Source organism: Triticum dicoccoides, chromosome 2B (assembly GCF_002162155.2).
Source record: "Triticum dicoccoides isolate Atlit2015 ecotype Zavitan chromosome 2B, WEW_v2.0, whole genome shotgun sequence".
NCBI classification, from domain to species: Eukaryota; Viridiplantae; Streptophyta; class Magnoliopsida; order Poales; family Poaceae; genus Triticum; species Triticum dicoccoides.
In genome coordinates, this window is record NC_041383.1 from 63459465 (window position 1) to 63471446 (window position 11982).

At 40.5% G+C, this 11982-nt stretch overlaps 1 protein-coding gene across 1 annotated transcript; it reads left to right on the forward strand.

Annotated features, from left to right (window-relative positions):
- The first annotated feature begins 296 nt into the window (after positions 1-296).
- On the forward strand, positions 297-9105 carry LOC119362161 (eukaryotic peptide chain release factor GTP-binding subunit ERF3A-like). Its single transcript, XM_037627360.1, has 17 exons — positions 297-564; positions 1678-1728; positions 2149-2235; positions 2738-2849; positions 3124-3169; positions 3251-3322; positions 4154-4216; positions 4300-4454; positions 4566-4630; positions 5058-5208; positions 5626-5731; positions 5814-5949; positions 7332-7396; positions 7995-8180; positions 8263-8335; positions 8614-8703; positions 8816-9105. Exons 1-16 carry the CDS (start codon positions 399-401, stop codon positions 8679-8681), a joined length of 1602 nt encoding a protein of 533 aa, XP_037483257.1. The 5' UTR covers positions 297-398; the 3' UTR covers positions 8682-8703; positions 8816-9105.
- The last annotated feature ends 2877 nt before the right edge of the window (positions 9106-11982 follow it).

Below are 11982 nucleotides of genomic sequence, written 5' to 3' on the forward strand. Positions count from 1 at the left end.
GAAAATACGTTGTCCTTATAGCTTTTTTGAGTAAAGCCTGTCCTTATAGCTTAGTCATGGATCGTGTTAACTATCTGAAAGACTGGATTTATAATTTTAGAAAAAATACAAAACCCAGTTCAGATGGCTGGCATGGGCTCTGCTAAAACTGGCCCAAGCAGAGAAGGCTGGGCGTCCCGTCTCCCCGTCCAGTCCAGGGTCCATGTCCCTCGAGAACAATCCAGAACCCCCGGCATAAAAAGTCTGCACTCCGTCATCCTCACCCAACCACCGCAGCCACTCCACCGAGGCGAGAGTCCAGATCCTTCCAACCCCAAAACCCTAGACGCCGCCGCGCCGCGCGCGCAGCATCTCCGCCGCCGCGCCCAGCTCTCCCTCGCCCGCATCGGCCCGCGGGGATGGAGCACGACGCGCCGCCCGCCCCCTCGCACCACGCCCAGGACGACGGCGCCGTGGACGACTGGGCGCGCGACGACGCGGAGCCGTCCGATCGCCACGCCGCCCCCGCGGAGGAGAGCCCCGAGCCCGCCGATGCCGCCGCCGCCCCCGCGCCACCAGCGGAAGGTCCGCTCTCCTCTCCTCTACCTGGTCCCGTCGCGCTCGGCTAGGATGTGCCGTCTTACGGTGTCTCGGGTGGAGGATTAGAAGCATCGCTCGTGTGGGATTATTAGCCCGCTCCCCTTCGGGGAGTTCGTTGAGGGCTGTGATGATTGCGACGAGTTGGTGGCTGTCCCGATCGGGCGCACAAGATCTGGAGATGCAACGTGCGTAGGTTACCTACTATAGTAGCGCACCAAGTTAGATCTGTGGGTAGACACCTGTTTGTACCATCAGAAGAATCGCTCGACGCCGATCAGTGGGATGCTAGGGCGTGGAGGGCAGTGTAACTTCCTAGGTTTTGCTGCTTGGGGATTCCATTTCTGTCCCTGTAGATCTTTAAATTGGTTGTTTTGTTGTTGTCGTGTGCTTGGGTCAGCATGCTGGTAAGGCATCCATAGGTTTTGTGCTGAGCGTGAGAATTTCCTTGGCAACCGTAAGAGCATTTGCAGTAGTTCTGAATTTGTATGCCTGCTAGCTTCTGGTGGAGGGATGAATTGGTCTGACTGAGACAGTGTTCTAAATGGGTTTACTAGGACTCTAGGATACTAGCCCTTGTGGGAGAAACGGGTCTGCTATCTATTACTGCATAATTGTTAGTTAGGTTGCATAATCCGTCCAATTAGCCCGTACTATAGCTATTAGGTGGTTCAAGCATTGAGATAGCACCATTTCAGAAAATTGGGAACTGTAATGAAGTGAAAACTACTAAGAAAGAACGGAAAAGTGGTACTGTAATGAAGTGAAAACTACTAAGAAATAACTCATAGCCTTGCTGTAAATATTTGTTGCACATCGGACACTGATTGTCTTAGTGCTGAAGTAACTAGTGGCTGGAGAAAGTGCATTGTTTGTCTCCTATTTTCTTCCTGTGCCTTTAAAAGATTTCACCTGCATTAGCATGGAGAAGGTCTTTCTATTATACTATGGAAACTGAAAGTTCATTATCACCCCTAGTATAAACTCATCGTACTTCAACTAGTGGCATCCTCTGTGGTGATATGTTGTGAAACATTGGCCCTCAGTTCGTTATCACTGTGATTTGACTTCTAACATGTAATTGGAATTATGTTTTGGCAGGTGTCAATGACATTCAGTCATCACTTCAGTCATTGGAGTTGAAGACAAACGGTATGTATTAGACCCTTCTTCAGACTGTTAATGCTAATTAGCTATAATGTTACCAGTACTCCCAAGAATTTTGTTAATAATTTTGTGCCTTCATTTCTTGCAAATTTTGGTCAATGGATGCAATAATAAGCACGGGATAATGCCATCACACTATTGTTATTAGTTTTGTGAAAGCTGATACCAAGTTAACAGATTGAAATAGTTAATTATCTCGAGCCCCCATTTAACACAAAGATAACATTCTTGATAAGCTGATGATCCAGAAGGTTTCTCATTTGATTTTGTGAGTTTTATTTGTATGGAATGCCATGAATTGCTTCCACAGAAAATATAGGAGTGAGAAGTCTGGTCCTACCTTTAGTTTCTATTTGTGAGTAAAAGGCTCTTAAGCAACCTACCCTGACTTCTGTATCAATCCAGCTGCTGCGCATGAGGATGTTCAAATGGTAGCAGATGAGGAAGAGGAAGCAAAGCGCCATATAAATTTGGTTTTCATCGGCCATGTTGGTAAGTTTTTCTTTTGGCCAAGTCCTTTGCATTTCTGTCATGGCACTGTTTGGGTCATAACATGTGATGAGTGTCTCTTGTCTTGGGGTTACTGGACTCATGAATCTTGATGAGAATACGCCCTTCTTAAGGATTATGAGTCTATTTAATACACTCTTCTAGTCTCTTCTTGATCTTCTAGCTTGTTCAACCTTCATGTTTCGTTGTTTATGGAACCACCTCACTGTTCTTTAGGGCATGCTTGGTTTACAGCCAGAAGTTGGCCAGCCAATGTTTTGGGTGGTCAGAATTTAGCAAAACCAAAATTTGCCAACATTTGGCCTCTTATTCTAGAGGCTAGCAAGAAAAATAGTAGCCAACAAATTAGTAGTCAATTCTTCTATTGTGGTTGGCCCATTTCTGTATTTCTTCTAATCATCTTACTTCTGGTGTTCTGTAGGTTCTTTTCTCTAGTGTGTTTTAACCTTAAGTAAAATTTATTTTCTTTGTTTCATGGCTCCAGATGCTGGGAAGTCGACTGCTGGAGGGCAAATATTGTTCTTGAGTGGTCAAGTTGATGACCGGACCATCCAGAAATATGAAAAAGAAGCAAAGGATAAGAGCCGAGAAAGTTGGTGAGTAGGTCCTGGGCAATATTCAGGTTGCCTTTTTTGCGAGTGTAACCCATAAATTTTGAATATGAGAGCAATGCCTATTCATACTAGACTACTACTCCCTCTGTAAACTAATATAAGACTCTTTATAGATCACCAAACGTCTTATATTAGTTAATAATGTGGATGTTCTTTCACATTCTGCTTCTTTTTTGTTCCAAGGCTTTTGCCCTTGAAATTGAGAACCACTCACTCCTTGCATTATAATTGGTAATCTGAATCTGAATACTTGCAGGTATATGGCTTATATTATGGACACAAATGAGGAAGAGCGACTCAAGGTATCTCTTCCTTATGGCTGCTTAATGATCAGTGTATTGAAGCTCTACAGTTCTTTTACACTTTCTCTTGCATGTGTTCAGGGGAAGACTGTTGAAGTTGGTAGAGCCCACTTTGAGACTGAAAATACAAGATTCACTATCTTAGATGCACCGGTACTTATCTTTCGCATACTACAGTGATACTCCTAGTTGTTAATTTTTTTTGTGTGACCCTGTTCTTATTCTCTGGATTTATGTATGATTTTAGTACAACTTTATACAAAGTTGAGACGCTTATTTTGGGATGGGGGGAGAGTATGATTTAAGGTTCTTGAATATTTCTACTAGATAATATAGAACTTAACAAAAATGTCTAGGATTCACTTGCCATGTAATGTGCTTGTCTTAGTTTACAGTACAAAATTGTAGATACAAAAGAATTCACATGTGCAACAGTTGAGCCGAAAGCAAACACAGGCACATTATTTAACACTAGGAAATATGCTATGGTTAAATCCCTTGATGGCTTTCTCGCAGTGATATAATTGAAATTCTGTTTACTTTGTGTACTGATATACAATAACAGATTCTTATCGCCTTAGGTTAGTCATGTCATTCATTGATCTAATTCAATCCTTCCTGTTTCATGTTCTGGTCCATCCTTACCTCATTGTTAGTTGCACCTCTGGCTTCAAAATCATAGTTTGAACCATTTTCTTTGTACTTTCACTCCTTTGCTGGCATTTGGCAATGCTACTGTTCTGATTCATCTTATACATGCATACGTGTTAGGTGTACTCTTATGAAAATAAAATCACACTTAATACTTTCGGACGTGCTGCTTCATTTGGACACACACAGTACACAACTTTTGTTAAAAACGCCTAGATCGACTGACGATGCTTCTGTTTTTCCTGTATGTGGCTGGTCTCCTTGCCATAGTTGATTAACTGAATTCTTGTTTCATGTACAATATGTGCTTACTTGGGTGATCTGAACTTGCAGGGCCATAAAAGTTATGTTCCAAATATGATAAGTGGTGCATCTCAAGCTGACATTGGTGTTCTGGTAACTATAGGTCCCTGGGCATTGTCATTCCCATTTTCCTTGGTCATATATCTCTTGGTGAATATGTCCTTTTTTCTTTTCAGGTCATATCTGCTCGGAAAGGTGAATTTGAAACTGGTTATGAAAGAGGAGGCCAGACTCGTGAACATGTACTGCTTGCAAAAACTCTAGGTGTTGCTAAGTTGGTAGTTGTCATCAACAAGATGGATGAACCTACAGTACAATGGTCAAAAGAAAGGTATGCCTGGTGGGACATACCTTGTATTATATGTTTCATTGAAAGCTTCTAATATTACAGCAGGTAATAGCTGGAGTAAAATAAAATAATCAATTTTATTATTTGTTTCAGGTATGATGAAATTGAAGGGAAAATGATTCCTTTTCTCAGATCTTCAGGGTACAATGTTAAGAAAGGTACTACTCTACTTTTGACCCTATCTCAAAAATTAAATTGTCATTGACACGCAGTTTCAAGCTGGATTATGTGTAACTTTCTGTGGTCGTCTGTGTTTAGTAAATTGTGCCTTCAATATCAATGTGTTCATGTCAATGGTTCCTTTTCTATATGTTAAAAATAATTGGGATGCGTAGAGTCCTAGACTTGCAGGCTATGTCTAATCGCTTTCTTGCCATGCTAAGTTGACACCAACCTTGTATTCCACAGTGAGGCATTAGGATTTTGTCAAATTAATTAGAGGCTGTACATTGTACTTTCTGCAGTTTATTGGTAGGATCTTTGTATGAAACTACATGTTCTATGATCATACCTGATTGTAGGTACTACGTCATTGTTGAGCGAACTAGATCATATTTCTTAAAGTTTCTTTGGCTTCGTTACCAGATGTCCAGTTCTTGCCTATTTCTGGTCTTTGTGGAGCCAATATGAAGACCAGAATGGATAAAAGCATTTGTAGTTGGTGGAACGGTCCTTGCCTTTTTGAGATTCTGGACAAAATTGAAGTTCCTTTGCGTGATCCCAAAGGGCCAGTAAGGTTTGACAGTTATGCTTATGCTTAAACTCCGTATACTCCCTGTTAAAAAAATTATGCTCTTTGAACATGACATCATCTCCAATGTTTGATTCTTGATTATTGATTTATATATTGTGGTATGGTAGCATATGATATTGTATCGTGACTACTTCTCTTTACATTCATATGATGCCTTTACATTATCAGCATTTGTATGTTTTACTGTTCAAAGTTTGAGTACATGTTTCTTGAAACATCATCTTGTTCTGATAGATGAATTTGCTCCTCTGTCCCTGTTCGAAGACAGATGGCAATTCAAATGAAAAATGGATAGACTATCTTCTCTATCTTGCTACTTGTATAGATGGGTCTGCTTGATTTGTTGTGTTGATCACATGCCAGATGCAAGTTTTACAGTTCTCTCTATTATCAATGTAGGCTGCCAATTATTGATAAATATAAAGATATGGGCACAGTCGTAATGGGAAAATTAGAGAATGGGACTATCAGAGAGGGTGATAGTTTGTTGGTTATGCCAAACAAGGTATTTTCATTTTACTTCAGTGTAGCACCTTTGCTTACGTGTTCTACTTGGGAGTCTGAAGCTCAATTTTGTATTTGAGCAGACCCATGTGAAAGTCACTGGTATAAACTTGGATGAGAAGAAAGTACGACGTGCTGGACCCAATGAGAATGTACGTGTCAAAGTTTCTGGAATTGAAGAGGAGGATATCATGGCAGGTTTTGTACTTTCAAGTGTTGGTAAGTGCATTCTTCAAGAAAAGTTGGGATGAGTTCCGATTGTGACGTAGTACCTTACCAACTTCTTGGCTATGACCAAAATATTGGTCTTTGTTTGGATGAGTGTCAACTTTTTGGCATGCCAATACTCTCCCATGTCTAGTTCATTTCTCTGGCCAGTATTGACGAATCTATGGGCGAGCAAAAATCAACCAAAAAATTTGATAGCCAATCTTCTGGTTGGGCAACCTTGGCCGCCAGCCAAATGCATCCTTCGAATAATATTAAGGTATCATGACCGTGCGTCCAGCTCCTACCAGAGCTGACATGAGGAAAGCACAAGGGTAAAAGCTAAAATCAACCAAAATTTTGTATAGCCAATCTTTCTGGTTGGGCAACCTTAGAATAATAATACTAGGGTGTCATGACCGTGCATCCCGCTCCTACCAGAACTGACATGAGGAGAACAACAAACCCAGGGCTAGTGGCCTAGGCACCTAGCTCACAAAATAATAAGCTGCACCATATAGTAGGCCCATCAGACATAGAAGGCATCAACAGGCTCATGGCAACTTCAAGTATCTATCTTAGAGATAAGATTAGTCATGATGCGATTAGTTGAGAGATGATTTGGTTCGTAGAGATCAGCTTCTTACTATTTTTTCTCAACTTCTTGATATGGACAAAACACATTTCCAGTAAAGTGTTATAGCTGCTTATAGGCGTGGATCACAACTACTACCTCTGCACCAAAATATTTGTTACGGAGGGAGTACTAAGAAAGCCACCCTACAAAAGGGGCAGCATGTAGTGCCCATAATCATTAAGCAGCACAATTATCAAGTGAAGATCCTGTCTTCTGGTACCCTTATCTCCGAGACTTATCTCCTCATCATAGGTGTCGTGGCCGGCCAACTCCTGCTTTTCTGTCTGAAACATCTAATGTGGGTCCAGGTTCTGGTGTTGTGGTGTTGATACAGACTAGGACATTCATCCGGGGGTTGAGTGGTTGATTTAGCATGTGTTTGGTTTGAGGAAGGACAGTATCTGATACAGTTGCTTAGGCCTTCCCTGTAAAAGAGGGCTGAAAGTGGATTGAGCTTCATTTTTATTACTGAACCACTAAAAAACTTGCATGAATTCTCTAACTCAATATTTATGGCAGCACCAAATTTGTCCATCCCTTGAATGTGGTTATGCTATTTTAATATGCCTTGTGCTATATATCTGATATTTGTGGAGAGGCTGCTTACTAGTGGCTTTGTGGATAGTTTTTAGATATGACATTCTCATCTTGATAATATCTATACATGCAGGTAATTTGTGTAGGCTGTTTACTTATGGCTTGTGGATTTTTTTTAATTTGATATATATTCTCATGTTGATAATGTCTTTACATGCAGCTAATCCTATTGGTGCTTTCACTGAATTTAATGCCCAACTGCAGATTCTAGAGTTGCTCGATAATGTAAGTGTTGTTTGATACTTTCAGTTGCATAAATAAGCTATAGGACTCATTTTCATATTTATCGCGTTCTCCGTTTCTGGTCTGTATCAACTTACTGACGAGGATTTATCGTTTATGCTTATGGGATATACTCCCTCCGTTCCTAAATATTTGTCTTTCTAGAGATTTCAACAAGTGACTACATATGGAGCAAAATGAGTGAATCTACACTCTAAAATATGTCTATATACATCCGTATGTGGTAGCCCATTTGAAATCTCTAAAAAGACAAATATTTAGGAACGGAGGGAGTATATACATATGAATATGGAATTGATTTATTTAAGTGAAAATTGGATTGGCTTCTATGTTCAGCATGTAAGCTTATGACATTTTATACATTCATGCTAGTAGCAATTCTACATCTAATGTCCCATAGTATCAGGTTAATAGTCTAATATTTTGGCCACCATTTGTTTTTTTACACGAATTATCAGCAATTTGCATCATTCCAAGTATATATTTATTTATTACTGCTACACAATTTTGAAGATGTAGTGTTTCTCTTTGTAATGTTGACTCTGTAATTGATTAATATTGTATGTCTGTAATATTTCAGGCTATTTTCACTGCTGGTTACAAGGCAGTGTTACACATCCACTCTGTTGTCGAGGAGTGTGAGATTGTTGATCTCATAGAGGAAATTGACATGAAGAAAGCAAAAGTAACTGACCCAAAGAAAAAGAAGAGCAAGAGGAAGCCTCTTTTTGTGAAGAATGGTGCAGTTGTAGTTTGCCGCGTCCAGGTATATACATTCACAACGTCGTTAGTAATATCATAACTTCTCATTGCTTGTAGAACTAAATTGTGATGTCTTCTGCATATAGGTGACTAATTTGATATGCATAGAGAAGTTCTCTGACTTCCCTCAGCTTGGAAGGTTTACTCTACGAACTGAAGGCAAGTATACATGCTATGGAAGATACTTTCTTTATCTTTCTGTGTTAATAATCTGCTTGCTGTTGGGGGGATGAAACTGGAACCAGCTTTATTCTAGTTCACCTGGAAATTTGTCTGGTTATCTTGAGGTTTGTTAACCTTGCGTTCCTGCAATAGAGTACACTATACAGCCAAAAAACCAAATAAACTTAATCTATCCGGATTCCATTTCCCTATTTCATGCTAATCCCGCTGTTGGTTTATAACTTGTTAATGATTCTTTTTGGCTGGGCATGCAGGGAAGACAATAGCTGTAGGCAAGGTTGTTGATGTGCCTCCAGTTGGCAGGTCAACGTTTTCAGCCTAAGCCAGTTTTGACAGGATGATGGGTAGGCCCCTTACTCTCATCTTCTTTCACTGATCTCCACGGCTAAGATTTAGTATTTTCTTTCCAGAGTTGGTTTATAGATGAATATTGCTTTTCGCTGGTTTTGTTGACAGGAGAATGAAGTGGCGCTGTCTTGAAATAGTTTTTGGAAGCAGCAGTGAGATCGATTTTTCCAGCCAGGCTCCATGAGTCACTTAGCATTAGTTTATTGCTGAGGTCCCTTTATTGAGTTGGGGGTGTATAAGTGTTGTAGCTCTGGTCACATGTTTGAGAGGTTGTAAAATCAGTGTGGTTATATGTTCCGGCTACCCAATCTGATATGATGACAATATAACAGGTGTACTGTACTCCCATCTTTTTTCCTCCCCATTACGGCAAGCTGCTCCCAGTTTCAAACAATCCATGTACCACGCTTGTGCTTGTGTAGTTATTTTTATTGCTTTTATGTACATTGATATCTCTAGTTTTGCTTGGCGTGCCCAAAGATGTTTGGAAACTAGAATTTTAGTTGGGTTTGACAAAGTTGTTCAACATATGCCTAGGATGCCAACATATGTGCATGGCTTAGAAAAAAAAGCACTTGTTCGGTACCCTAATTCATATAATTGTTTAAGTGTACTAGTTCAACTAAATTGAACTAAATTAACCTGAAGACAATGAAACTGCTAAAACTAAATGCATCTGTTACAAATTATCCATCTATTCAAATTATCCAGCACTGCCATATCATTTTTAATTATCCATATATTCAGATTATATAGCGCTGCCATACCTAGATGCAAATTATCCAACTAAATGCATATATGGCCTACTCACTTCACTGAGAAACCATGGCAGTTTCTACGTGTGCAAATTATGCATCTATTCAAGTTACCTAGCACTACCATACAATTTTTTTACAAATTATCAATCTATTCAAATTATCTTACACTACCATACCATTTTTAATTAGGAGACTGATAGGCGCCGGTGCGCCGGTCTAACTTTTGGGCCGGTCGACCACCCACCGTTAGATTGGCCCGCGTGTGACCGTTCGATCAAAGTCAACGCATCCCCTTTCATCCCAATCTTCTTCCCCTCACTTGTCTCTGCCACATCGCCATGCCGTGCGTGGCCGTTCACCCCCTGTAGCTCTTCGCGTCCCAACCCGCCATCGCAGCTCCCTCGTCACCGCCATGGCCGTCCCTCGCTCGCCATCACCGTTTCAATAAAAAAAGAACTCAGCAAAGAAATCCGGTCATCATCGGTGGCAGCAAAAAAATCCATTGGTGGTAGCAAAACAAAACACGGTTCCAGCAAAACACACAAATGCTTCCCTGCTGCCGTCGCCGTAGTAGCAAAAGTTTAGCAGGTTCCAACAAAAAATCTTAAGAGCAGAATTACCATGGTCAGATTGAAGCAAAAACAAAGGACGGTTCCAGCAAAAATTAATATGATTGAAGCAAAAAAATCTCAGCAAAAAAACTAGAGTAGTGTTCTTGAAGCAAAAAGAACATATGGTTCCAGCAAAAACAAGTGCGGTTCCAGCAAAAGAAAATGCTGATTCCAGCACCTCAGGTTAAGGTGGTCGTAGCTTTTTTCCTAGCCGGTTCCAGCACCTCGGAGTGTGGATGCAACTTTTTTCATGGCCGGTTGCAGCTTCTTCAACAATTGCAGGGAAGAAAGATGGTTAAGGATGGGTGACGAAGGTGATGGAGTTCATCCATGGCTGCTGGAGAGAGAAGGGGATGGAGTGCATCCATGGCTGCTGGGGAGAGAAGGGGAAGGAGTCCATCTGTGGGTGCAAGAGAGAGAAGGGGATGGAGAACATCCATGGACGCAACTCCCCCACTCGCATCGGCTCCGGCGCTGCTCAACCCACCGGCGCTGGGATTTCAAAGATTCAGAGAGAGAGAGAGAGAGAGAGAGAGAACGACGGCAAGGGAGGAACTGGACAGGTCTCGCGTGGGGGCAGGGAAGAGATAAGGTTCCTGTGGATAGCGGTGGGCAAGCGGTCACGTGGGTCCATGTGGGCGTGCGTTGTGCGAGGAGGCGACCGGCCTAGTTTCGGCCGGCTGACCGATTGCAAACGTTTCCCTTTTAATTATGCATCAATTCAGATTATCTAGCACTGCCATACCTAAATGCAGTTTCCACATATGCAAATTATCCAACTAAATGCATATGTTGCCTACTCACTTCACTATCCAACACTTGGCATTTGTAAAACTAAAACAATATTCTTACTTTCATAAAAGTAACTACAGTATTTAATAAAAATAAACTAAATATAATATAAAAATGTTCGCCACTTACAAAAAATATACAAAATTAAAATTCTCAATATATAAATGTTCACATTTCCAAAAAAACATCACTAATTTAATAAATGTAAGTCCTATTTTTTTGCTAAAATAGTTAATAAAACTAGCAAGAGGGCCCGTGCGTCGCACCGGGTGAAAAAAACCACACTTCCCTAACCCAATTGCTCAAGACCCCCTCTCATTCCACGACACACCACCAACCACGATGACATGAACAAACTCTTTGAAATCCTCCATGCTGCCATGAAAATATGTACTGCAGAAAAAATATAAATGTATTTTAGAAGTGTACTAAAGATGTGTGGAATTTAAATCATAAAAATATCTACCTAGTTGTGAGTATCTCTTCAAGCCTTTGTTGGAGTTGCTTAGTGATGCCCAAAACATATCGCATTATACCGTAAATAGTAGAGTCCATTTTAGTATACAATGTTTTTTGCTTCACTACGGAGGTAACACACATTTTCACGAACCAATATTGGCTAGGTTTAGGGACTATGTAGCATAGCACCATCCGTGTCCAACTATCAAGCACCTGTTATTAACGGATACTATCTTTTTTATTATAATTCTCAAAAAAATTATTGTGCATGAACAATTAATAAACAATTTTTTTATTATGATTTAGACATAGTAATTTTTTTTGCAGGTGTTAAACAATTCTAACATAATTTTCTCTCGAGTTATGGACTGGGTAAAACTGCGTTCGTGGGATGATAGCTAGTGGCGGAGGATGATTTTTTTTTTTGAGGGGGACGACTTTTGATTGATTTCTAGCTGGTTTACTTCGTTCCCACAATCTTTTAAAGATCAATCAACTCATTACGGGACAAAACAAATGACCCCAGGCTATTTTTTTTATCAATCCCCAAAGTCCCTCTCTTTCCTTCTTTATTATCAGTTCCCAAAATCCCTCCTTTCCTTCTTTGTTCTCTTCGTTCTTCCTTATTAGGACACTTTCTTATTACTATTATTAC

Bases quoted from the DNA above. Each gene is read 5' to 3' on its own strand.
- LOC119362161 (XM_037627360.1), top strand. From the start codon at position 399: ATGGAGCACGACGCGCCGCCCGCCCCCTCGCACCACGCCCAGGACGAC. The intron at 2,850-3,123 runs GTGAGTAGGTCC...GAATACTTGCAG, and splicing joins GATAAGAGCCGAGAAAGTTG to GTATATGGCTTATATTATGG. The intron at 4,217-4,299 runs GTAACTATAGGT...TTTTCTTTTCAG, and splicing joins AAGCTGACATTGGTGTTCTG to GTCATATCTGCTCGGAAAGG.